Source organism: Salvia hispanica, chromosome 4 (assembly GCF_029641045.1).
Source record: "Salvia hispanica isolate PSC_SH4W2 chromosome 4, Shi_PSC_v1, whole genome shotgun sequence".
Classification (NCBI taxonomy): domain Eukaryota; kingdom Viridiplantae; phylum Streptophyta; class Magnoliopsida; order Lamiales; family Lamiaceae; genus Salvia; species Salvia hispanica.
In genome coordinates this window covers 21,661,938-21,687,810 of record NC_142695.1, presented here as the reverse complement: position 1 = coordinate 21,687,810, position 25,873 = coordinate 21,661,938, and the positions used below count along the sequence as shown (strand labels likewise).

Genomic DNA, 25,873 nt, shown 5'->3' with positions numbered 1-25,873 from the left:
TTGGAACCACGATTGGTTCGACTCCGAGGCCGGATATAGTCCGGAAATCCAATTTACGGCCCCTCCTCAAACCCAAGGTTCGCAAGCTCCGGGTGGCTACCGTCCTTACCCGGTGCACGACCTAAACGCCCCCGGATTCGGGTGGGCACCCGAACCCGGATCGGGAGGGAGCAGCAGCTCTACTCCTACTCCTACTTCTGTTCCTACTCCTCCTGTTCGTGGCACCCGCACCCCGTACACTCCGGGTGAGATGATGGCAATGTTCAAAGCCTACTTGGCAGTCTCCAAAGATCCAGACGTTGGCACGAACCAAGCCGGGGAAACTTATTGGTGGCGCATCACTCGCCTCTACAATGAAACCCGGCCGGAGGGAACCATATATCGCAATGATAGTATGGTTCGCAATTGCATGTTCAGATGCAACGAGGCAATCGGGAAGTTCCAGGGGATTTACCTCCAGGAAGAGCGGTCGGCGGGGAGCGGCACGAACGAGCTCGACATCATCAGTGCCGCCTTGGCGACCTACCAACGGGAGGAGTTCAAACCGTTCAAGTACCTCGATTGCTGGCAGGAGGGGCGCCTACATCCGAAGTATAGGGGCGGCATAGTAGCATCCTCCTCCAGCTCCTCCAGCAAACGGTCGAGGTCGGTAGCTCTATCCTCCTCCGATGATGTGGCTACCCAGCTTGCCGGAACGCTGGCCCGAGCGGTTCCCGCCGGCCGGTCGGAAGGAAGAAGGCGACGACCACCCGCCGCCGCGCCCCGACTCCATCCGCCGCCGCCGCCCCCGCTCCCTTTGTGCCTCCTCCACTCCCGAACAACTCGTTGTGGGCCATCTTGAGTCAACTCTATATGAACGATACGTCTCGGATGACTCCGGATCAACTTGCAACACATGAGCAAATGATCCGGGGTCTCAAGAGGCAATTGGGGATAGAGGACTAGTCTTCCACGTGTGTAATTTTTAATTTGTAGGATTTTAATTATGTATTTTTTATTTTCTAGGATTTTAATTATGTATTTTTATTTTTTAGTATTTTAATTATGTAATTTGTATTTTATAATGTATTTTTATAATGTAGAAATGTTTTTAATAATAGGAGTATTTAAATTGAATAATAGAATGGTGGGACCCTTGAGCTTGTCCTTAGCTAAGAGCACGGATGTGGGTGTTGTGCTCTTAGCTAAGGACAAGGAGTAAAAGTGGGTTCGGGCCCACCTCCATGCTCTTAGCTAAGAGCACGGATGGGAATGCTCTAAGCGTTGAGCTATTTCGATGCAATCATTCTCCCAAAATTTTCTACTGTACTTATTCAATTATTTGGCTTTGCTTTGATTGGAGAGATGCAAATAATAGAGACACAAATTAAATAAAGGTGACAAAAAAATGGAAATCTCAAGACCAAAAAAGCTAAAAACTGCAAAATAAAAGTGCAAAAGTGTCTCAAAGGGGATTACATCTTTATTCATTCTGGTAATAATATTTTTTCATGAGGTATCAAAAAATGCAACCATTTTTGCAGTTTACTAAAACAATTACCTGGCCAAATGAAAAATCTATATATAGCTACCTGATTTGAAACTGTAAAAAGAAATGTGGAGAAGAACAAAGGCCTTACACAGCTACTCCTAAACCTGGTTTTTTCCTAAGTATACATCAACTTCTCCCAATACTAGAGCTGTTAACTTCTGTTGTTTGCCAATTGGGAAGCTTAGCGGTCGCTTCGTTCACCAACCTTACAAGAGTGACCTGCATAGACGAACGAGGTTCAAGTGAGCAATCATCGGGACGTTGAATACCTTCTTGGTCATGGCCTAAAACCAGACCACAATTTGCAACGAGTGCATTTAGAGTGCGATTAGCATGTCGCATCCGCCCATAAACCAAAGGAAAAACGCGCGATTTTTCAGCTGATGAAGTTCGTTGAAACAACACTATATATCAGATCAGACTACTTGAACATTTCTACATAATAATAGCACCATAAAAATTTTGATGCTATGCTGTAACAACGTACCACACTTTCAGGGACACCGCGAGGAGGCAATGGAAGATTCCGAGGCGGAGGTGCATCAAGATACGCTCGCTTATCAAAACGCCACTCCCCAACTTTTGGGTAGATTAACTCTCCCTGAACATTGATCACATCATGGGAGATCAATTGTCAACCCGAAACAGATAACAATGTCGTCTTATGTGACTCGAGTATGATCAAAAGAGTTCACAATTTCCACATCATACTTTACCTTCAAGTTGAAGTCACATGCATAAGTGTAATGAAGAATAAACTTGGTTTGTGTTTCCAAGTCATAAGGAGGCTGAAATCAAGAATGCAAATACCATTTAAATTTTGAACTGATAAAAAAAGTTAGCAATAATAATACTTACTACAGAAACAATTCTGGATGAGGAGCAAAACCTGCAAAATGAAGTCATTCCGAAGAATATGCTGCACCCCGTGAAGAGCTGAGGCCACCGCATACCCATACCTTTCATTCGACAACGAAACATTAGAAAAGACGCTAAATCAAGCTTGAAACTCACACTACATAGTCAGTCGATGCTTCTAAAATGTGCTCACATTTCCAACACCCATCCAAACTTACGATCCGTCTCAGGATCGTTTTTCATTTTCAACGAGACGTTCAACCAGGTTGGTGCAATTTCCTTCAGCAAATCCTGGTGTATGTCAACATCATTAATTAGTCCAATTTGACAAGCAAGATTCAAGCAACAAAGAAAGCACATATATTCAACCTTCTTAATTATAACCGGAGAGTTTCCTATGGGATCAACATTCGACACTGGCCCCATCGCCTCAGGGAAGAACTTACGAATGAGCTTCTCATTTTCTACGGGTTTGATATAGAAAAACGGGAACGCTACAGGATAATCTCCGTAAGCCAAATTAGGCAGTGGTTTTAGAAATATGTGATCAGGCTCTGCCATCATTATATATCTGCAGCAGCAGCAGAAAATGAGGATTTTCTTCCAACTCGAAAACTAGTCCATACCTTTCAAGAGAGAGCAAACCCACTCTTCTTCAATCGTCGACTTCTCCAGCCATTGTACGAAAGCCCAAGGCCTATTTAAGACAACATAGCCCTGGACACATAACATGACATTTTCAACTAACTCAATGCACAATTCAAAGGCGTGATATAACTGAGCAAGAGTTGTCTCACCCGGTCCAAACCTGGGGGTAGAGGATCAACCACGACGGTGGGAATCTCATCCATGAGGTTGTCTGGACCCCCGGAATGAAGGATTCTGGTGAGCTTTCCCATGTTTGATCCGGGAAGATCCTTCTTATTCTTGTACCAATAGTACATTATACGGCACTGCCATTTGCTGTAAGGCGTGTCGGTAGCTGTCAGGGCAACGTGAAAAGGTCGCTGATGATTCCTCGATCTTTTCACATGCTCTGGCATCTCAACCAAAGGATCCAAGACAAATTTGTTCTGCTTCTCATTAGATGTTACAATTATAGACACAAAATTATAGGTGAAGAGGAAACTCCCAATAGACAAGAGTGCCATGAACAAGGCTGGTGGATTCCTCATATTGTTTCAACACATAAATATCAAAAACAATTCAGTCTTGTTGATTCAAGAATTTAATCAACAAGAATTGAAGTGTTTCATTCATACAAAGGAAAAAAAATGAACTAAACACTCTCCCTTAATTAGTCCAAAACCAACTCTCTACAAATAATAGATTATCACCAAAAATTACAAACCAACAATAGACACACACACACTACATACATATACATGAGGAATGGAGAGTGATGTGAGATTCCACTGTACACACTGCTATTTAAAAACAAAATCATTTCACAATCCATCGCTTTTAATTCCTTTTTCCTCTCTAATCTACTTTCTTTCTTTAATTGTCTATAATATCTTTAAAACTTTATGCAACTTTGCTTTAATATTATCAGTATCTCTGCATTTATATGCAATTTGCTTTACTATTTATCAATATCTCTGCATTTACTTTACTACTATCACCATATCTGTACATCTATTCGAGGTATAATCACAATATCTCTACATTTACTTTATGCAATTTTCTTTACTATTATCACAATCTATCTCTAAAATAACAAATTTTACCCAAAATTTCATATTTTCATACGAAAGTGAAAATTTAGTGAAAAAATCATGAATTTTGACATTAAAGTCAATTTGTCACGATTTAGGATTCCGACTAAATCAAAGCGACATTGCAATCAAAAAATTAAAACAATATCATTTTTAAATATTATATTGAATAATAGTTTTGTTTCGAAAAAGATTGAGATCTTTTGTAAAACTGAATAAGCTAAAGCAAATAAGGATTTTTTCTTGAATATTTAAGTATATTTTCGTACTCCGTTTTCATATACATTAAATAAGACTTTAATTTGTGAATGACACATTGCTTAATGCAAATAAAAGAAGTGTTTTTTATAATATCAAACTCAAACAACACTTGAAACTTTGAATCTGTGAGGGGATATCTCCAACTCAAGTCTTCTCTTGATAAGATTTTATTCGACAATAGTATAGTAATAGTATTTCTCGCAAATCAACTACCCTTTGTCCAACCTGCCAAGGTAGAGGATTACAAAAATATTACACTTTCTCAGACATCAAAAAAATGTACCAACGACGTATACTCAATGTTATCCACAAAAAATGAAGAAATAACATGAACTTATAATTAATACAGAGTATATTAATAAATTTAATAATAATTGTAAATCGGTTAGTAGGAATAAAACAACGTATTTTGATCCATTACAAGTCCAATGCATCCGCATAAATTTATTAGCTACTATTGCACCCGCCATCATCATAAAATCATTTATCATGATCTAGAAAATAATAATGTTAAAATGAGTTTTGAGATGAAATTGCAAACTAAAATAAGAATGTCCAAACTGAGCACCACTATCGTTACCATCCCTCCATTTGTTAGGTGCGCAAGAAGATTTAGGAGCCTATTCAGGAGAGGAAAAACAATCGTATTTGCTCAATCTTTGGCGTCAAAAAAATTGTCTCAAAATCCAAGCTTTATTTAGTAAAAAGAAACGATGTAACATAATTTTTAAAAATAGTAAACTCCTTAGAGAAAAGTAGAAGAAAGGTTGCATGCTTATGATTTGTTCTTGTCTTTTGTTTTTCTTGTCAAATAATCATATAGCTCCTGTTTCATAAAATCTTTGACACCCATTTTGAGGAAATAGATTTTTTTACAAGGAAACAGGCCAATCATCTCCATAAAAATAAGTAGTGGAAAGAAAAGAAAAAAGGTTCATAGAATAAAACTGGGGATGTTGATGATCCCCTTATGAAAATGCTCTAATTTGAGAGATTCAATCTCATCATAGAGGGGAGAAAATGAGTGTTGATAATATATCAGAGGTGAGATTCTTGAAAGAAACAGAATATGATCTTGGGTGAGAAAGGAGAAGGATGAGAGTGGAGAGAAAGTTGGAAGGAGGAGGAGGATGAGTGGCATTGTCAAAGTGTGGGAAGCGAAGTTGAAGAAATCTCGAGGCACGGTGAAGAGGAGGGCCAACAGCATATTTGCAGCCATGTCAGTTGCCCATGTGGACGATGAGCATCCCCACGTCGACAAGGACTTCCCCAACCACGACACCTACTCTGGCCAATGGTCAGACAACTGGCCCCACGGCCACGGCACATGCTCTTGGGCTGATGGTTGCACCTACGAGGGGGACTGGCACCACGGCTGGATGATGGGCCACGGCCGGTTCACCTGGCCCTCTGGAGCCGCCTACGAGGGTGGATTCAAGAGTGCCTTCATGGAGGGAGATGGCGTTTTTGTAGGCTCCTCTAATGAGAGGTATACTGGGGCTTGGCAATCCAACCTCAGGCACGGTAAGGGCGTCTGTCAATACTCCAACGGGGATAAATACGAGGGCCATTGGCGTCGCGGCCTGCCTGATGGAAAGGGAAAGTATAGCTGGATTAACGGGAACCAGTACGTGGGGCATTGGAGGAGGGGGAGAATGAATGGGAATGGAATCATGGTTTGGGCTAATGGGAATAGATATGAAGGTAGTTGGGAGGCTGGGTTGCCCCGGGGCAATGGGACCTTCCGTTGGGTTGATGGTAGCTGCTATGTTGGGGTGTGGAGTAAGGATCAAAGTGAGCAGAGCGGGACTTACTATCCATCGAGTTCTCATTCGGGTAGCTTTGAGTGGGATCCTCAAGAAGTGTATTTGGAGAATCTGAGTGATTGTAGGATCCATCCTGGTGAGGAGATTGGTGACTACCCTTGTATGAAGATGTTGAACTGGCCTTGTGATGGGGAGGAAGTTCTAAGGAATTCTGCCGTGAATAATTTGAGGGCGAGCTCTGTGGATGGAGGGGGGTTGAGCAATGCAGGCTCTGAGTATAGTTTTGATGGGAGCAGTGCTCGCTTTGAATCTGGTAGGGATTTGGGGGAGGGGTCCCCCGGGACAGGGAGGGCTGAGGATTTGGATACGGTGGCTAGAGGGGTCGGGAGGCCACATATCGTTATCAAGCCAACCAAGAGGCAGGGGAACACTATATCCAAAGGGCATAAGAATTATGATCTCATGTTGAATTTGCAGTTAGGGATAAGGTAATTTGCCTTCTAATGTGCAAGGAATAAAAATGATTTGGATGATGTTAGTCTTTTTTGTGAAGTTGCCACTACAGTTTGAGTTTATCTGATAGCCTTTGTAACACATAAGTTTAGATTTCTTGAATGCAGTTTCAAATACATTTGAATCGAGTTCATGTTGCTGTAGGCATGCTGTGGGAAGACCTGCTCCATCGACAACTCTTGATCTAAAACCTTCGGCTTTTGATCCAAGGGAGAAAGTATGGACAAAGTTCCCTCCTTCGGGATCCAAACACACCCCGCCTCACCAATCGTGTGATTTCAGATGGAAGGACTATTGTCCATTGGTTTTCAGGTGAGGTAGTGTTATTGTTTTCTCTAGATGTTAAGCTCGAGTCACACCAGTCTCACCAGATAGGCTTTTCATTTCCTTTCAGGGCGCTTCGGCAATTGTTTAAGGTGGATCCTGCTGATTACATGATATCCATATGTGGAAATGATGCTCTCCGGGAGCTCTCCTCACCGGGTAAAAGTGGAAGCTTCTTCTACTTGACCAACGATGACAGATACATGATCAAGACCATGAAGAAGTCAGAGGCAAAAGTGAGTTCAAATCTATTATATTAATTTCAAATCTTGAACATACAAGATATAACATAAGAGATGGTTGTTTAGCAGGTGCTTATCAGAATGCTTTCAGATTACTATAAGCACGTCCGTGCGTTTGAAAACACCCTTGTCACCAAATTCTACGGTCTCCATTGCGTGAAGTTGACTGGCGCTGCGCAGAAGAAGGTAACCAACAAGAACACACATTCATTTTGCTATTAATATCATCCATTCATTCTCATAATGTGATTGACTCAAGCAGGTGCGGTTTGTGATCATTGGGAATCTGTTTTGCACGGAATATGCCATCCACCGACGCTTTGATCTGAAAGGCTCCTCCCACGGCCGCCTAACTGACAAGCCCGAATCAGAGATTGAACCAACCATGACCCTCAAGGACCTCGATTTGAACTTCATATTCCGTTTGCACAAGTCTTGGTTCAGAGATTTCTGCAGGTATAATCCAATCAATCAAAACTAGTGTCAAATTAAGGAATCTAGTTTGATTCTAAAATATCTATGTTGTGTATAGTCAAATAGACAGAGACTGTGACTTACTTGAACAAGAGAGAATCATGGATTACAGCCTTCTTGTTGGCATTCACTTCAAAGACCTGTCCAATGCCGGGGAGCCCCTAATTATGGGTGCCCGAACGCCTCTAGGCAACGGATCACCGGACCTCAGCCAGTAAGATGCTTCCCAAAATCAATCAATCTTCTTATTCCTATCAGAAAAAATGACAAGTGGTTGTGGCAGGTCGACAACATTCAAACTAGGTGCCAACATCCCTGCACGAGCCGAGCTGACAGTAAGGAAAAATAATGGGGAGGCTCAGCTAGTGGGAGAGCCGACAGGGGAGTACTACGACGTGGTCCTCATTTTCGGCATCATTGACATCCTGCAAGACTACGATATTAGCAAGAAGCTCGAGCACGCCTACAAGTCATTCCAGTTCGACCCGACCTCTATCTCAGCTGTGGATCCCAAGCAATACTCCAAACGCTTCAGGGATTTCATATTCAGAGTTTTTACAGAAGACGGTTGATGATGGATCCATCTTGTTGTATTTATAGCTACCATTTTTGTACCAATTCTTTTGGTCCAAGGCCACTACACAAAATAAGCTTTGTACACAACAACGGCAATGAGATAATATACAATACAAGGAAACATAGTACCAATTATTAGTACCTCGTCATGTTTCCTACTTAGAATTCGGAATAGTTTTTACTTTTCATATACTTTGATTAATGCTTACCATTATTACATTTTTTGGCTTGTCTTTGGCCATGTAGAAATGGTCTGACCTTTGAATTATTGCAAAAAGAAGTTGACTTGAAATAATCTGGATACTGAGGTGGAAAACTCAAGTTAATTTGGATAATTTAATTTAATTTTTAAATTATGTGGAAATATATTTTTCGGTTAAGCATCAAAACAACGTCAAAAATATACTTTCAGCACCACACTGGAGCCATTTCAATGTCATTTTGATGCTCAAGTTGAAAATATATTTTCTAACCGATTTAGATAATTTTCGCCATATCAGCCATATCTGCAACTCGTCAACTGAAATGGGGAAATAAGAGAACAACAAAAATAGAGGCTGGATTCCCATAAACTATTTCCTATGTGTCTCTAATATAAACTCATCAGCTATACAAATACAATTATACAAGGGAATATATATGATATGTACACATTATATTACAACATTAGCAAAATGAAATAAGACCTGGATATTACCATGGTTCAGAGTTTTTGAAAAGGATATTCCTGGGCTCCGGTTGTTTTGACCAACCAACCTCCATCAAAATCAGGTTCAGTCGTACTACTAGTTTCTCTACGGCTTCTTCCTCGACATTGGTGTCCGAACCAGTTTGCTACTGCAAATAAAATGCAACATTGAGTCACTCAACTAAAAACAATTAAGTACTCCTCGTAATGCTTAAGGAACTGCAGTGCTTCCTCGTAATATCCATAATGGTAGAGGAGTACAGCATAGTCTCTTCGTTCCTTAGGATCATGCTTCAGTACAATAAGGTGTTCACATGCTGTTACAAGGCATAAATTGTTAAAATGATAATGAAATAAGGGCACCTCTGGAAAGCTAGTTCACCAACACCAGGTATGCACAAGCTAGAGTCTTCGAAGAGTGTATCTTGGGTTATATTATGTTGTTCAGACGATTACATCTCATCATTGTTGGTAAATATCCAATGGTTCTAATTGTCAATAGTTATACTTATGAATAAGATGATTATTCAACAAAGCCTTGGTAGAGGGTAACAAGATCAGATCTCACAGCTGCCATATTATTGTAAAGGTTCCACTAAAATGGCTTTGATGTCAAGTAATTCACTGGATATTAGACAATTTTCCTCACAAATATCTTGAAGTTTCAGATGAAGTGGTCATGTAAGTAAACTGGAAGTAGTAAAAGTTCTAAATAAAGAAGATTAACCAAACATGTTCCCAGTATCTTATTCTAGGACTTTTCTGAAATCATGTCTGTCTATTAGAAACCTTTACCAAACTTATGAAAGAATGTATTCACCATGTTCAGTAGATAATGGCCAATTAAAGTGACTGGAGCAGGAATACCATAGAGTAAGATACCTGATAATGCACGACGCATATCTCCAAAATGAACACTAGTCCAAAACCTCGTTGCAGCCGATGGCGGGCAACCTTGGCAGAGGCAAGCCATGAGGCACTGTATTGAGCAAAGTAGGATGGAGCACGGAAAAGAAAGCATCCTTCATTATGGGCCCGATCATTTTGAAGGATTATATCTCATGATTGAATGCATATTATGTTTGGTTCATGAGATTGAATCTCACAACTTAATCATAGATGAATAATTATATGATAATGAGTCTAGACATTCTCCCTACAACTAAAATAATACTTATAGACAATCATATGATAATTAGTTATAGCAACCGAACGACACCTATATAGATTGTATATACTACCTTTCATTAGCATTGTTGGCACCAGTGACGCAATGAGCAGCTTCTGCGGCCCTTAGGAATGAACTCCTAGCATGATCAAGTTGATATGGCCAGAAAGCATTCTTTAAATCTTTCAGTATCTGCACAAAATGGGAACAACATTAGGTTACCACCAACCCTTTAATTCCAAGATCCCAAGGGTATATTGAGGAATTGTTCTTTCCCCTAGCACATATCATTAAATTTGATGATAAATAAACTGGTTGCCGACTCAGTTAAATCTGTGTTAAAAGATGTTAAAGGATAAACAGAATTCTTGGAGTCTTAGATGGAAAATTATAAGGTTATTTACCCAGTGAATATATCTTAGATTTGATTTAAAGTTCAACATGTGAGGCTTGGTCTTTTCATAGCAAAATAATAAAAATGGCATCTGGCATATCTAGGTGAAATGGAAGCATAACTAATGGAGTACAATGTTGGATGCCTACAAACACATTAATTGTAATATTTACTCAGGGGCTCCTACATACTTGGTCTGACTAGGAAGTTCTCCAATGTGATTTCAAATACCAAGATATAAAAGGAGCAAACGCAACCATCAAACACAGTCTAGTCAAAGATCATGCAGGACAAGTTCAGAAGGATTCCCACAACTGACCTTCCGTAAAGGATCATATGGCCCATATTTAACTAGACAGCAATTAACAAAATTATCACCTCCACTAGTAAAGATTGTGATGTCATAATATGTGATTGATCAGATTCTTTGCTCTTTTGTTTTAGATACCCTCTGGGAGAACTATGTAAATCACGGGGAAAGAAGATTTCTACATCAAAATTCAGGACACCCAACATGTGAAGAATCTGTAGAATCTCTGAGTATATAAGGGAGAGCATGGAAACAGAGGTATAGGTATCGTTCTAAACAGTCAAGAAAATTGTCGGGTGAGGATCTAAATGAGGAGCTGTATTGAGAGCAAAATCCCATGGAGAGGGTATCTAATCTAATCAACTGGCAATGGAACAGAAGAGTGCGAGATGAGGGGGTCATCTTCAGCTGTGATATGAAGAGCTGCTCTGGCTAAATCTACCCCTCTATTAACAGCGATACTTGTTCCTCTCTCAATGTCAGAGAACTCTTTTATCAGCGAGCAAAAGCCTACCCTTGCAGCCTGTTCAACAGAGACATAGTTAAACATTGATCCCACAAGACAAACATAAAAATAACTTCTGAATCAAAGGAGAAGAAATCACAAAAGATATTTCTACTTCCAAACAATTACTATCTTTTTGTGCCACTGTCAGCAGGGTTTACTAACAAAAGAGGTAAAATCAATCTTTTGATATAACAGCCACATCCATTATGTACATAATGTAAATTCTCTTAACAAGTTGTATGACCACTACCATTGACTCACATTATTCCACATTCCTCAACAAGAATCACAGCACATTCTGTAAACAATTTCAACATGACATTCAACACATTCTTCCGCCAACTATCACACAAAAACTTGCTTGCAGATTCCAGAATTCTGAGTGATGAAAATCAATACTATCATTCTGATTCTGCAAACACACTTAGAAGACTAGACTGTAAATTCTAAATTTAATTAAATTTAGATATAAACCATGATAATGCTTTCCGTATTGATCCCGACCTACTTAGAATAATCGCTGCAGATTACCGAATTTCGCAGTAAAATTGATCGAATAGTTGAGTTCACAAACTATTCCATTCATCAACAAGCAGCCACGCCACATGAAAAATTTTACTTAAAGCAGATAAAATTGACCCTGGCGCGTGAGACGCATCGATGCCGGAAGAATCAAGCGCATCATGAAGCACAAATTTGAAATCATCTTCAGCGGATAATCCACATTTACAGCGGCTCCGAGTGGAAAGATGGAATTGGAATTTGGAGAGTGTCAGTCCATGGAAGAAAGTTGCACGTTGATGAAGAAGATAATACTAAGCTGCTCGATTGGAAAGCCATAATTGATAATTGCAATCGACAACTAACTATTTCATGGAATTATTGAGCTGCTAATATCTTTATCAATTACTCCCTTCATTCCTCTTTTTAACTATTTATTAAACCATTTTTATAAAACGAGGGTAGAAAAGTCAAAGAGTTAGTATGACTGTAGGACTGAGGGAGAACATTGAAATAAGTTTAATCATAAATTAAATATATATCTTGAATCTCGACCTTTTTTCTGAAATATCAGAAGAGAGGATAATCAACTTAAAAGAAAGTTAATAGTATCTATTTTCACACTCTACATACATTATTAATTTCAATCGACAATTGTTTCTATGGGACCGACAAAAAAATATATTCATTCTATTTTTATAGGATGAGATGAGTATTTATTTCTCTCTCCTATTTTTTCCTCCCATACATTAAGAGATAATACGTGAGTTCTATCTCCCATTTTTTTCTCCCATATATTTCTCAAATAAATTTCAATCCCCTATCTTTCTATGTCAAACTTGTCTCATCTCTTTATCTATTTTAATTCTTTTAACAAATTATTTAATTTTGCTAAATAAAATATAGTGCTCCTAGTTGAACTATATTTTGAAAACTTTACATTTTCTTTAAGTTTGTCAAGTATGAATGGTAGTGGATACAAAAAAGTGAATTGGTGAAAATTTGTTAAAATCAATACTCAATTTAGAACACTGGGATCATACTGGTGAGAAGGAGTGAAATAGGAAATACTAGAACTCCCATATTATCTCCTAATGTATGTGAATGAACAATCTTTTATTCATTGTTGAATAAAAGATTTAGTGCAAAAGTAAATGCTCCCTTCGTCCCACATAAGAGTCACATTTGGTGTAGGCACGAGTTTTAAAACATGTACGTAAAGGATATGGGTTGGAAAAATTGAAGGAATATGGAGTACACTTTTTTATATTAGTTTTATAATAGTGAATGAAGTGAACTAGTAGAATATGAGACTTACTTATGGTAAAAAATGAAATGTGACAATTATTATTGAATGGACCAAAATGACAAAATATAACTCTTATTATGGGACGGAGGAAGTATGTTTTTTTTTCAAATCAACAAAAGAATCAGCATCGCATGTGAGAAGGAATTAGGAATGGACAAAGCTATCCTTCATGGCTGAGAGGTGTTTCATCCTAAAAAACTCATACGTGAGTATTTTAAATGTTAGAGACTAACCATACTTCTTTTTGCTTTTGCTAGGGACACAACCTCAGACTCTAAGGACTAAATATGTACTTCACTCTAAAATAGAAACCAATAGCAGAGGGGGTGGTGTGTGCACCATGCACCAAGCCATTGGTCTGAGGCGGATCAGTGACGTGTGCGCCCATAGCTTTACACACACAGCTCTTTTACAAGCTATGTCGGAGGCTTGCAACGTTGTTTTACAAATCGTGTGCCATTTTTACACAATATCGCACGTGCTTAAATTTCTAGTTTTATACGTTAACAGTGAACTTTCAAATTTGGCATTCATGAACATATTGTTTAACAATTATCAAAAGATACAGCGTCCAAAACACAATAGGAAATTGAACCAGGCACTAATTCTTGTCAAAAGTACATAGAGCTGTTGATGGCTTATCTTATTAGTAAAAAGAGGACATATGAGTAGCCATACTGATACAGCACCAAGTGGTGTGAACATAATGTCAAAGGTAAGACAAAAACAAAGCAGAACAATTATCGAAATTCACTTCTTTTGGAGCTGGGATCTGTAAATGGATTGACCTGTCGTGGGAGCAATCAGAGGCGATAGCCTGACGGTGAATGAGTAAGGCACAGCAGGCACAAGATATTTCTCGTGGACACAAGGAGACCAGCTGTCGTCTCCACCTATACCCATGTGCTTGTGGTCAAGATGCACCTGTGCAACCACCAAAATGTCACCAACAAATCTGGATATTGATGCAAGATCGTTGGGCAAGACAACCACAAATCTATTGTTGTGGTTGTCGCCTAAAAACTTAGGATGACGCTTGTCCGATAAATGATAAAAGGCTATGATCACCAAACAATTTGTTATGTTCTTGGGATGATTAATCAAGTGGTACGCAATGCTTTAGTGGGGACATAAAGGGAAAAGAACTAAGTATTCGATTGGAGGAAGATAAGAAGGATATAGGAGGAGCAGCAAGAGAGTACCTCAATGTCTTCTCCCTTAACTAGTTTCTCATTGTGTGTTGCCCTCTCAAGCTCAGCAGTGCCGTAGTAACTTGCATTCAGTTGCATCGGTGGAGACCCTCCGTAAGTGGAAGCATAAATCCCACAACCATTCTTGTTTTGAAATGTCACCCACCTAACATCTGTCCGCCCTGCACATTCAACTGGAAATATGTATGGCACATGCAAGCCACAAACATCCTGCTCGTACAAGCCAACATGTGCAGCAGCTTTTCGATCAGGATAGCATTCAAAAGGCCCTCTTCCATACCATTTGATCTGGTCCAGTGATTTGTCCAAGTGAAACTCAATCCCCACTCGAGGCAAAGGTGGTAGATCAGAATTTGGTTTTACATTGCATTCCAGTACAACATCGCCAGAACCATAAATTGAGTAGAATAAATCAACTTTGAATAAACAAGCTTCTGGTTGAGATGAGTTTTTATCTGCATCACTAGGAATGCCAAGATAGGTCATGGCAATTTTTACTAGATTATTTGAAACATCAACAACCGTGCAACTCTCTATCACAAAAGTCAAATTGTTCAGTTTCGCAAGTTTCCACTTAGAAAGATAACTTTCTGCGTCACCCCCCTTGTCATTATCCGTGGGTGCTCTCCAAAAGCATGGCTGTATACCTTTGTTCATTACCAGGACCCCGTCCACCTATCGTTCATTCCATTGCACAGAAGGATTAATATATATTTCTTGCAGACATGCATACACTGGAATTTCATATGAACAAAGTATCATATACGGAGTATAAAACATGCTTACCTCTACCTATGCATATAAGCATGTCACAATGGTACACAGGAAATGATAGAATGAAATTTAGTGCTGCTTGATGATAAATTACCTTCCAGCTCTCAATAAGTCCAGTTTGTTTGTTAAACTTGATCCCCCAGTGCTTTGAGTTCCTAACTTCTATAGAATCGTCAAGAACTTCAGTAAACAAGGCATGCTGGTTGGAGTCAATGATCTGAAAACCAGAATACTCATTAGATATTAGTAATACCACACAACCAGAAAACAGTTCCAGAGGCCATCACTGATTACAGCAAGAACACCTACATGAGGAACAATGTTTCGTTTTACTGGCAGTTCGATTTGTGCAGACGAAACTATATGGCCAGCTTCAGCCCAGCGAGTGGAGCTCAAGAGCTTTACAGTAATTGTCAAAAAAGATTCTGTTGCATCTGAAGTACACCACGGATTATACCAAGGGCCAGCCTCCCAGTTCATGTCATAACTTTTCTGGGGCCCTATTATTGGAAGGCTGAGGATCCCTGAGCCTAGCTCACTTCCATCCCCATGCACCACCCAATGGAATGCTACGTCTTGTGTTGTAGAAAAGAAGTGTGTGTTTGTAACCTACAAAATCAACTTCGGTTCCAGGAGTATGATAAGGAAGGAATTATAAAAATAACATGATTATACAAGATACCACCTTAACTATCCCTTCCGTAAGTGAAATCTTGATGGGCTGGTAAACAAATTTCACCTCTGAAAATTACAAAATTAACCGAATGGAGATCAATATTAAAAACTGTTAAGAATATATAAGTATCCCACATCGGTTATGTGGCATATTCTAGCTTAGTCTCTTGTACTATATATATGCGGCATATGTCATGATGGAAGATGATCACTTATTACCGTGCAAAGCTGGATGTGGACTTCTATCTGGCCATACAAGGCCATTTAGACAGAAGTTCAGATCATTAGGGATATCTCCAAAATCGCCTCCGTATGCCCAGTGTTTGGCACCATCGGAACTCTCCTTCAACAGTGCCTTTCAAGAGCAAAAAGATATTAATCATCTAATTCACAGGGAAGCATAAATGTTGTTATTGCATTAATCATATTAAGGGAATCATATTACTCCCAGAAAATATTACAAAAATATATTAATCATATTGAGGAACCAGTAAGATGGTTATTGTAAAAAACAAATGCTTCCATATTCCTCAATTAGCCTCCTAAATGTAGCAATGCAAACACAGTATTTGAAAGTAATAGTATGTTAGTATAATAGATAACAATCATAACAGCTTCATTTGCAACTAATGGTCCTATACACACTCCAACTTCAATTAGAAAACAACCATGTAAGCACTAAGGTAATATTCCCTCTTTTGATAGAGGGACATTTAGCCATCACATCATCTTTTATAACTTACAAATTGTATCATCTGATCTGTGAAGAAATAGTAAAGGATGTATTTGCCTATGACATGCATCTTTCTGCACTAACTTCCCAACTTTCTCTGATTTATAACTTTCAGTTTGGTCCTTTTAAATAAAATCAACTATTCAATTAAAGGACTAGTGTAAAACTTAATATGATATGAACCTGATCAACCCATTCCCAGATAAAGCCTCCCTGAAGACCAAATGTGCTATCAATTGCTTCCCAGTATTCCTGAATATTCCCAGTGCTGTTTCCCATTGAATGTGAATATCTGGCAGTTTTTTAGTATCTAAATTAGTGATTCAGTATTTGTACGAGATTGGGTGGAAAATAATTCTATTTCTACAGGCATGCGTTTAATAAATAGAGGGACTTACTCGCACAGTATCAACGGACGTAATTCGTCTTGATCTTGAGCAATCTTAACCATATCCCAAACACGCATGTACATGGGGCAAACAATATCTGTTGAAGATGTTCTGGCTCCCCCACCTTCATAGTGTAAGACCCTAGTTGAATCCTTACCTCTAACCCAACCTAAGATTGAATAAAGTCATATTTAGACTACTTCAGCTAATCCTAAATTTTAATCACCAAATCACCAGAAAATTGACTGGCTAATGCATATACATCTTTACAGATTAACTCTCCAAAAACTTCAAGAAAGCATATAAAATTTGTTTTCATACCAGAAAAATCAGAAATGAATGATACTATAAAAATAATAACACATACAATAACTCGTAATATTTCTGATTAAGTTTCACAAATGTGATCATAAATGTCCAAGATATTGCTATAATTATTTTTTTAAGCATTTAAGTTCTCCAAAATTTAAATAGAGTGTAATGTGGCCCTTCTGCTTCACAGAAGGAGTCTCATGATAATATTACAGAAACCACATTACCAGAAGAAAAATGATGTGAGAAATTATGCCCTCATAATTTCTAGTATGATTGGTTGCAGTTTACTTTTCACTAGTAAATTTAATTGTCACTATGATTCAGGTAATGGATCTACAACAGGCATATAGAGGGAGGGAGTAGACAGCCGGCTGATAAAGTGCTAATATAGAAGCATGCAATTTTTCAATATGGTATATACTTAAAATGGTCTAGGCCAAGCAAGGCCAGAGGGAAAAAAAAGATACCTGCAAGTGCAGCATGATTGGGGCCATAACTTGACTCATTTCCTAAAGACCAAGAAATGATGCAAGCATGGTTTTTGTCCCTATCAACCATTCCTATAACTCGATCCAACATGGAAGCGGCCCAAATTGGTTCAATTGTAGGATGCCTTACATTGGAGGAAAGATGAAAACCATGTGTTTCAATATTGGCCTCATCGATCATGTACATGCCGAACAGATCACACAACTCGTACCACCTTGGATGTTGAGGGTAATGGCTGTTTCTGACGGCATTCATATTGTTTTGCTTCATCACAATTAAATCCTAGATGAATACAACAAAAAGAAGCATGTCAACGAGCATTGCACCAGATCTACGAACATGCAAGCAGACATAGACACTCATAAGATTCATTACCTGAACCATGCACGACTCCAAGTTTGTTTTACCGAGACGAGGGTGGTGTTCATGCCTGTTCACCCCTCTTATCTTCACAGGTTGTCCATTTACAAGGAGTTGTTTTGGGGCTTTTGATATTTGCCTTATGCCAACTTGGCATGATTCACAATCAACAATGTTCCCAGAGGCATCTTTAAGGGTGACAACAAGAGTGTAAAGATTTGGCTGTCATTATACAAATTAATGATAAGAGTCCACCAGAAGAATAATATTCCCTACGTCCCATAAAAATATGTGCACTTTCCATTTTCGTCCGTCTCACAAAAATATGTGCATTCCATTCTCTGAAAGTTGTCTCAATTTATTACCCATATACATCAACTTATTTACAACTTATACCATCATTAAACACTACTAATAATGTGGGTCCCACTATCCGCTAACACTACTTTAACTACCCTTCTCCCCCTCTCTCTTACTTTACCAATTTTGTCTTAATTCCTGCGCCATATCAATTGCCCATATTTATGGGACGGAGGGAGTATATATATGAAATTCAGGTATATTTGGGTTAACTATTGATGTGATTGAGTAAACAAATTGGCAGAAATACGAATACCTTACAATAAGATAAAAAGCTAGGTTAGGAATTGAAATCAACCGAAAATGATCCATTTGTGTGACAACTACCCGCATATTAATTATATTTATTTTATATCTACCATCACCACTATACACAGAAATGAATAAAATAAATCTCAGGACTAGATACTAGAGAGTCAATGGAAATTTCTGGAACTACAGCAGCATGGCTGAAAGATGGTTACTCAATAGATGACTGTTTAACTTCTGACATCATATACATATTTAGGTATCCCATGCATGCATGATTCCTGATCTAGCATCTCTGCCATGGTACAGTATGCAGCAAGGTTATATTCTCAAAACTGACACTTATTCAGCAAAATCTGATCTGTATACTTGAACTCACTAGCATAAGCATATTCAAAAGAACATACAGAAATTACTTTGATTGATGATGTTTCTAGAACTGTCTACATGTAGAGGAACCAGGTTTCTTTTATGACCTCAGCAGTTTGCAAACCCGAGTCCTTTGTAGTTATATAATTACGTATTGAGAGAAGAAAGCTTATACAAATTCTAGGTCAAAAGGCACTTACATGCTCAGCAGTCCACAGCTTGGGCATCTGCAGTTTCCCTTTAAGTTGATATCCCATGAAGCCAAGGTAATAATCAACAGAATTAGTTAATTCTAGATGAGCCACATTTGTACTTTGCAGCTTGGGATGTTCATTGCCGATGTACCAACTCTCTGAATCAAAAATTTCAGCCTCAATGGTGAAGTTTTCTATAAACTTGTCTTCAGATATTTTGAAAAAATTCCCACTTTCTGCTAAGCTTTCAGTATTTATTTCTGACTTGTCAATTTTAACTTCAACCTGGACAGAAAATGGGTAAAGCATAAGTAGCGAGCTCATACATTCAACACTTATAGAATAGGATTGATTTCTTGGCAACTCAAATCATAAGCTTTTGCCTGGCTCAGAACCAATTATTCAATTATGTGAAGGCAGATGAAATAGTTCTAGATTTCAAAAGTGTTGGTACTGAGTTACGTCACGTAACTCTTATACCTCATTTTCATAAATAAAGTTCCAACCAAGTAAATATATTGGAAGAAGAAGGACAAGGTGATCAATCTAATCAATTTCATTTTTACCTGCATCTCAGTTACAAGTTAGATGCTCAGGGAATTATATAATAGCTCTGCATCAGTAGCAGCAGTTCAGTACCACTCTAGAAACATCATGTGAGTTACTGATACATGGCAAAGTGTGAAAAGGGTTGGGTAGAGCAAGTAGTGGCTTCAATGCATTAGATTACTTGAGACCATTTTCAGTTAGTTTCAGTATTGCTAGGAAAACAGTTTGTCTATTTTACCTGTATATCTGCACAAGAAAAATCTTCCGCCAAACTCGATTTGAAGAAGTAGTCTGCAATAAAGACCTGAGGACTCATTGAAACGTGGATCAGATCGCTTACACAGGTATCAATACTATTCTGCAAGTTGGCCTACTGTACTTAAGGACTGCATTTGAATATTAATGCCATGCATTCTCAAGATTTTCCTTTCATTGTAATAGATCACCCGTTATACAAATATATCTTTTGAAAAGTTAGTGTAGAAATCCCTATATCATTTGCTTTAAGAATTAAGCAAAGTAAATAAAATGGCCAAGGCCAAAGCACTTGGAGCCGCTGTATTACAGTACAAACCTTTGGTTTAGCAAGAAGTAAAACATCACGATGGATACCAGATAACCACCAGTGATCCTGATCTTCAAGGTATGAACCATCAGACCATCTCATCACTTGAACAGCCAGACAATTTTTCTTGTCAGATCCACATGGATAACAAAAATCGGTGATCTCAAATTCAGCTGGTAGTCTGCTGTCTTGACTGACAACAGAAGGATAGTTTTTTTAGTACTATTAAAGAACTTACTCTTTAAACAATGGAACTACACAGATGAACGACTACACATGATAGTGGGTACTATGTGGAGCATACATGCAGCTAAAATTCGTAAATGAAAACATTTTATTATGAGCAGGCATCCCCACCTTATTATGTTCACATGTCGATGTGTGAACAATGATACTGGTTGTATATCTCTAAACTTGATAGCAACCAATTACTGGGATAGTTCCACCTTTAAGGGGGACATACAAGTTTCTTTGAAAAATACCGCTGAGCAACAGCCAAGAAATTAACAAAACAAAGAAGCTTTACAGTAAGTCTTCTTAGTTTTTTGTCCACTTTCACATCCACATTCCCATCTATAATGATATGATGACAAGCAATCCACCAATCCATAATAGGAATTTGGTTTCTCCTCTATAAACAGTGATATAAGTAAGCAGCTTTGCTCAAGCATAGTAGCTCATATGCCTTAATAGAGACAGAGAAAATATTGCGAGACCACCTATGCATAATTTACATGGATATTCCCCTCTATACTTTCCAATACCTTTCTACAAGTAGAAGAAATTATTATTTGTCAATCACTTAAAGATTCGATATGACAAAGTACAAGTTTCTAGTAGTCCTGGAGCAATTCTAAACTAAGAAATATTTCCTCGATGAAATTTTGGTATGAGATGTCCATTTAAAAGTCTTGAGCCAATAGAAAAACATACCTATATCCAGTTGGGTGTCCATTCACCCAGGTAAAGAAGGCAGAATCAACAGCTTCAAAATGTAAGAATATCCTCCGACCTGCAATGACAATTTGACGGATGGTTTACAGCCAAAGGAAATGGCATTACAACTCTCAGTAGCTATGGGAGACCATAAGTACTAGAATAATCTATCTACAGAGCAAGACCTAACACTAAAATCTCACCTTCCCATTCTTTAGGAAGGAAAAAGTAGGTCCTGTAGCAGCCAGTGGGATTATCTTCTGGGACTTTAGGTGGAGTAAGTGGAAATGGGTATACAACATTTGTGTAGATTGGCTTGTCAAATCCATGCATCTGCCAACTGGAGGGCACTGGAAAAAAAATTGTATCAGAATAAGTAACGAAGCTGGTGCTATCATTTCAGTGCACAAATATGCACAGAAAATTTCATAACCTATCCCATAAAAGAGGCATAACAGTTTGAGACCACTGTAAGCTTGATCTGTCACTATATGTAATGCTTTTATCGTGTGGGAATGTTGCAGAAAAAGTTTTTATTCCCAAGGTTATAGGAATATAGATATATTAGGTATATGTATTTCTTATACAATGGGTAACCTATGTATTTTTATATGGGTTCTATACCCAAAATTGTATATTGAACTCTGTTTATACAGATTTCAGCATATTACATGTGTGTAGTACTTCACTATGCAATGTTTATAACCTTGTTACTACAAGTCTACGGAAAAAGCAGAGAAATTACCTGGTATAGTATTCCATGTAGAATCTTGAAATGAACTGTCATAAAATTCAGGAGCATCAGTGGGATTGGGGGCCAAAAAGAATTTCCAATCTCCAGACAAGGACTTGACGAAAGGCAAGTTCTTGACCCAGTATGCAGCACAGTCAATTGCCTTTACAACAGCATCATCGTCCCAAACAGCTTCCTTTGACACCAAGATACTCACTTTGTTGCGCTCATACCAGTACTTCAAAGAGCCTAATCAGTAACAACATCAAATTTTAGTCACATGATTCAAATGCACAACCCACCCACTCCACCTCTCCCTAACACAATAATCAGAATTGCTTATGCTATTGTAGAATGTTAGTGAGCATTTAATAACATTTTCTAGCCAATTTTAAAATGGGTGATTTTTCTCTCTTCCATAGCCAAATCAGAATATAGCAGGAAGAGAAATCCTTGAAACAACTCTTCCTTATCAACATGATAGTCTTAATGTTGAAGCCAATATCTCAATTACAAGAAAATAAGGTGCAAAGAAAATAATTTTTCCTTATAAACAAAGCAAAGGAAAACTTAGAAGCAAGTCGTGACAAAGTTTGTCTAAGAAACATTACATTAGATAATTAGTCTTAAGGAGAACTGTTTGAACTTTGAAAACATGTTGACCTCTCAGAAGTAACTAACATGGAGACAATTTAGGCTGCATTTGGATTATAGGAAAAAGAATTCAAATCTATAGCAAAAATATCAATTTAAATCTTTGGATGAACTCGTCTTATAAACAATTTGAACCATTAAACTATATTTTGCGCGATCATCTTAGAATTGTAACCACTTTATACGATGGCATTCCTCTCCTCAAAGCATATACTCCAGTCTAAATGCAACCTCAGAGTAGTGTAAAACCAAAGAACAAAGCCAACCTTCAATAGATTCATGGCAGTGCATAGGAACATGAGCATCTCTCTTCCTCCACTTGATGAAAGATGGATCCTCCCATATCTTATGACCATTCTTTGGAGTTAAAGCAAGTTGACCAACCAATGAGCCCATGTACAAGAGCCAAAACCTACAACTGCAGATATTAGATCTTTGATTAAATCAGCAAAAGTGAACACTGGCGTTAAAGAAAACCATGTAGCCTGGACAAAATCTACATTATAACCATCTTACGATGCTCTGATTTGAAAATTTATGTTCTGTACTTTATGCATGGATGTAGAAAAATGATCTCCTCTATCAATACATAAATTGATAAATATATAAGGAAAAAATAATTTTCCTTCAGCAATAAAGGGAACCAATTCCTAACAGCAGGACCAAAAGCATAATACTAACAATATGGTACATTAATCAAGAAAGGACTACAAAATGGGATGCCAAAATGATTTTAATCAGCCTGATTGCGTGATTCAAACCAAAATGAAATTTTTTCTCAGTTGAGGGCTCCATATTTCAGCTCAATTTGTTATAATATCAAGGATTCATAATTAACTCTTCAAATGTAAAACTTTCAAAAAGACGGTTATGGTGAACCTCCAAAACAGGTGATGTTTGTAGGTTTCTTGTCCATAAAATATGTGAAAGAGTAGACTCCATGTTCTTTATTGGCACATAGTAAATGCAAATTTGTCGACACACACATCCCTGCCACCGTCTAAGCACCCGATACCAGTCACAAAATTAGAAACAGAATGAACTTCACGAACCACCATGAAAAACCTACCAAGACACTAGGTAATCAGCTTCCTAATACTATTCATGCCAATGGAGAAATAGAGTAACCAACAAATACAGAAAATCACATGAATTTGAACAGTCTCCACCACTAACACGCTTTGGTGGCAATCATAGTACCAAAAACATCAGTTATATGATCAATTACATTACCAACAACTCCCCAAATATACTGAAATCAACTGGAACTTGCCATCGTGTATACGAAATTAGGAAATATTAATGGTCAAACTAGGAATCAGAATCAGTAATCATCTGCTCAAAAAAAGCCAAAATTATATACTCAAAATCATATAATGAGGAGTCGGATATTGTATTTCATCCAATTAAGATATTCATTCATACAAATCAGAGAGAGTGAGAGAGTATACCAAGTAGGAGGTAAGATGAATTGAAGTGGAGAAGGATGAGTGATTGAGTGGAGTGTTCCTCGGTTCCACTATTAAAACTTAAAAATACACTATTTCTTTTTCGAGCCTTCCATTTTTAGAATATTCGAATTTGGTTCAGATCTCATTTAGTCATGTGGAAAACATTACCCTAGTCTGGGTTTAGGGCAACCGTCCACTAATAGTAATCGATTGGGTCAATGAAATGTTGGATTGGTATTGGTTGGATAATACTACTACTATTGTGAGTAATGTATTATTGCAATTTCAATAATTTGGTACGGATTATATAATAAACGACTCTTATATTAATGCGTACAAATTTATTTTAGGGAAAAGGTAAATGTATATATATATATTGTATATAAAAATAACAAAATGATAAATGTATATTGTACTCCTACCCTACTATATAAAAATAACAAAATTCTAATGTATCACGAAATAACTAAATACAAATGTTATTTTGAGGTATCAATTATATTATTTTTAGATCCATTTAGTTCACGGTAACCGTTTAGTTCACGAGTACATATCCCTCGTATGAACTAAAACTATCTTAAAATAACTTACATTTTAATTTTTTTATCACTATCTTTATCTTTAAATTTTTTTACCACTACTCTATCATTCAATTTTAAACTTTCTGTGAGTTATTATGGACCTAATTGTATTTGGGTTTGATTAATTCAGCTGGGCTGAATTAATTCAGAGGCCCAAGTGTATTGGTGACCCATAATGGTTGTGGCCCGATAACTTAAAGGGATGCTCCGATGGCTGCCACGTGGCTGTCTCACGCGGATCACGGTTGTTGGCCGTTGGATCCAGGGTTGTGTTTGTTATGAGTCTTAAGACTCATTACATTCCGAGTCTGTTCAGTTCTATTCTCTCTCTCTCTCCTCTCTTGCTCTGGTTGACTGCTTTCTCGCTTCTCTCTACTCTCTCTCTAAGATTCCGGCTTCGTTCGCCGGTCATCTGCTTCGATATCCTGCTTCCACCGTGGTTTCTCGGTTCTAGAGAGATTCCTCGGTTTGATTCTGTGTGAAGAGAGTGCTTGAGCGTTCCTTCTCAGATCTAGGGTTAATCCAACTTCCTTGTTGGATTTGTGTGAGATTGAGGGTTCTTTGAGAGTTCTTGTGGCGCGTAGCAGTGTTGAGGAGGTTGGATGTGAGATCAGTGCATCTGAGTGGTCTCTGTGTTGTAGCAATTGGAGTATCCCTAGGGTTAGGGTTTGGTTACTTCTCGGTGCTCCCTTGAGGCTTGTTGGTGAAGATTGAGGAGGTCCTTGGCCCTGTGAAGTCGTGTGTGTGCGACCTGAGCCATATTCTGAATCTTCTGATCTTGTGTTCCTTTTTCGGTTTAGATCCGTGAGGATCATCTTCTTGTGTTACTAACTTGTGTATTCCAAGTGTGCAGGGTTCCCGAACCAGTGATAGCTTGGATTCCAGATCCGGTCAAGGGTCTGTTGATAGCTAGGGTTTCGGTTTTGGGTTTCTGACCTTGTAATAGCTACTTAGTTAGTATTCGTGCAATCTTGCAATAGATTGTCTTGTATCTGGCTTGTATCTCTGAGATTAGCCATCTCAGTCTTTAATCAATAAAAGAGGTTCCGGTAATTAGCGAATCCCAGGTGGTCTGATCCCTACACTTTCCATATTTTATATTGGGAAATATATTATTGACTTGAAAGATGTCGTAAATAACTAGA

General features: G+C 38.1%; 2 protein-coding genes and 2 pseudogenes across 5 annotated transcripts; 1 reads left to right on the top strand and 3 right to left on the bottom strand.

The window, feature by feature from the left end:
• Window positions 1–1,409: 1,409 nt before the first annotated feature.
• On the bottom strand, window positions 1,410–3,827 carry LOC125197121 (hydroxyproline O-arabinosyltransferase RDN2-like). Its single transcript, XM_048095825.2, has 8 exons — window positions 3,187–3,827; window positions 3,039–3,106; window positions 2,759–2,960; window positions 2,583–2,680; window positions 2,421–2,490; window positions 2,248–2,319; window positions 2,019–2,132; window positions 1,410–1,750 (listed from the first exon to the last, which is right to left on the bottom strand). The coding sequence occupies exons 1-8, from the start codon at window positions 3,562–3,564 to the stop codon at window positions 1,658–1,660; spliced, it is 1,095 nt and encodes a 364-aa protein (XP_047951782.1). The 5' UTR covers window positions 3,565–3,827; the 3' UTR covers window positions 1,410–1,657.
• A 1,570-nt stretch (window positions 3,828–5,397) lies between these two features.
• LOC125194507 (phosphatidylinositol 4-phosphate 5-kinase 6-like) lies at window positions 5,398–8,259 on the top strand (annotated as a pseudogene). Its single transcript, XR_016128805.1, has 6 exons — window positions 5,398–6,622; window positions 6,792–6,959; window positions 7,042–7,207; window positions 7,280–7,399; window positions 7,476–7,669; window positions 7,746–8,259. The product of XR_016128805.1 is annotated as a phosphatidylinositol 4-phosphate 5-kinase 6-like (transcript).
• A 538-nt stretch (window positions 8,260–8,797) lies between these two features.
• On the bottom strand, window positions 8,798–12,137 carry LOC125194508 (uncharacterized; annotated as a pseudogene). The gene is made up of 5 exons (XR_016128804.1): window positions 11,593–12,137; window positions 10,892–11,346; window positions 10,193–10,311; window positions 9,834–9,930; window positions 8,798–9,268 (listed from the first exon to the last, which is right to left on the bottom strand). The product of XR_016128804.1 is annotated as an uncharacterized LOC125194508 (transcript).
• A 1,588-nt stretch (window positions 12,138–13,725) lies between these two features.
• LOC125193958 (glycoside hydrolase family 2 protein) lies at window positions 13,726–24,294 on the bottom strand. Of its 2 annotated transcripts, none has more exons than XM_048091918.2 (18): window positions 24,148–24,294; window positions 22,963–23,108; window positions 22,055–22,291; window positions 21,513–21,659; window positions 21,307–21,385; window positions 20,383–20,566; window positions 20,047–20,112; window positions 19,266–19,544; window positions 18,103–18,309; window positions 17,706–18,009; window positions 16,933–17,092; window positions 16,718–16,826; window positions 16,021–16,156; window positions 15,812–15,867; window positions 15,436–15,735; window positions 15,221–15,343; window positions 14,344–15,027; window positions 13,726–14,065 (listed from the first exon to the last, which is right to left on the bottom strand). In XM_048091918.2, exons 2-18 carry the CDS (start codon window positions 23,090–23,092, stop codon window positions 13,892–13,894), a joined length of 3,375 nt encoding a protein of 1,124 aa, XP_047947875.1. In that variant the 5' UTR covers window positions 23,093–23,108; window positions 24,148–24,294; the 3' UTR covers window positions 13,726–13,891. The 2 variants fall into 2 exon arrangements, with proteins under 2 accessions (XP_047947875.1, XP_047947876.1); XM_048091919.2 differs by having other exon boundaries at window positions 22,963–23,114; window positions 24,148–24,278.
• Between the last annotated feature and the right edge of the window lie 1,579 nt (window positions 24,295–25,873).